Source organism: Penaeus monodon, chromosome 25, assembly GCF_015228065.2.
Source record: "Penaeus monodon isolate SGIC_2016 chromosome 25, NSTDA_Pmon_1, whole genome shotgun sequence".
Taxonomy (NCBI): Eukaryota; Metazoa; Arthropoda; class Malacostraca; order Decapoda; family Penaeidae; genus Penaeus; species Penaeus monodon.
This window is the reverse complement of record NC_051410.1, coordinates 35,583,021-35,584,057: the sequence shown is the minus strand read 5'-3', so window position 1 is coordinate 35,584,057 and position 1,037 is coordinate 35,583,021. Positions and strand designations below refer to the sequence as shown.

At 38.0% G+C, this 1,037-nt stretch overlaps 1 protein-coding gene across 1 annotated transcript in view; it reads left to right on the top strand.

The window, feature by feature from the left end:
- The window catches only part of LOC119589377 (protein SPT2 homolog), a 14,245-nt gene that overhangs the window by 9,102 nt on the left and 4,106 nt on the right, over nucleotides 1-1,037 (top strand). Inside the window, exon 4 of the mRNA XM_037937994.1 lies at nucleotides 494-541. Within this exon, the coding sequence (XP_037793922.1) occupies nucleotides 494-541 (48 nt within the window). The remainder of the gene's footprint in view (nucleotides 1-493; nucleotides 542-1,037) is intronic.

The following is a 1,037-nucleotide window of genomic DNA, read 5'->3' as shown; positions in this document are numbered from 1 at the left end:
ATTGAGGATAACATAGAAGCCCTGAACTTTAACTGCAAAGCTCTCATTCACCCGACCACATTGTAAAGGGAAGTCGTTTGGTAGTTTATAGATTACGAGGCCAATGTATCGCATTTTGGTATCACTATTAACAAGAGGACGAACCTGCTAGGCCGATGGGTATGAAATCTAAAGTGGACAATAGATGGATGAAGACGATGAATACAGGTTTTAATTCCATAAGGAGAGGAGAGAATGAATAGGAAAAGGAATCAGTGTACATGATGATTACATTTGGTACCGAGAACTAAGCAGGGGGAGGAGTACGAGATTTGAGATAATTATATTAGTAACACATAGCTACAGAAATGTCAGACTTTGACTCCGAGAGCTAAGAAGCCTATAGAGTACGTGTTAGCAAGACACTCAACCGGAATGAGGCGACTAAGAATCTAACATCTAACAATAAACACAGTTAGAGTACGCTAAATATTGCCTACACTTATACGCATAGGTGATTGCTAGGGATGACTGTGGCAGCCAGGACCACAGGCCTACCAGGGTACCCTATAGAAAGAGGCAGGGGTTGAGCACTAAATGAGCAACGTAGTGAAAGCTTCAATTTTTAAGAATATTAATAATAACTGACGAAAAGCAAGTAAAGCATAACTGCTTGATTAGATACATTTTTACATTAACTTTTTTTTTTTGCGTAAGAGTGATAATTGTGCCAGGAAATATATTGTTGCAAGGAATAGAGGAAGCCGTTGGTTGTATAGTGCATCTGAACTCGTGATGTTATAAAGGGAAGGATGTTTGGTGAAAGATTGATCATACCTGTACTGCAGTGTCCCTTGCAACAAAGAGAAATGCAGAGATGCCAGTCAGTCAGTTTCTCACTTAACCTTTCTATTTATTAGTTTCTATGTTTACTTGTTTGTCTCCTTACATCTAATCCCTTCCTATCTCTTTTCTTTCTTTATCAGTAACTGGCTATATAACTGTCATTGAGAATCTGTGATTGCTACTTAATATAAAACTGTAGTTTATAAAATGCT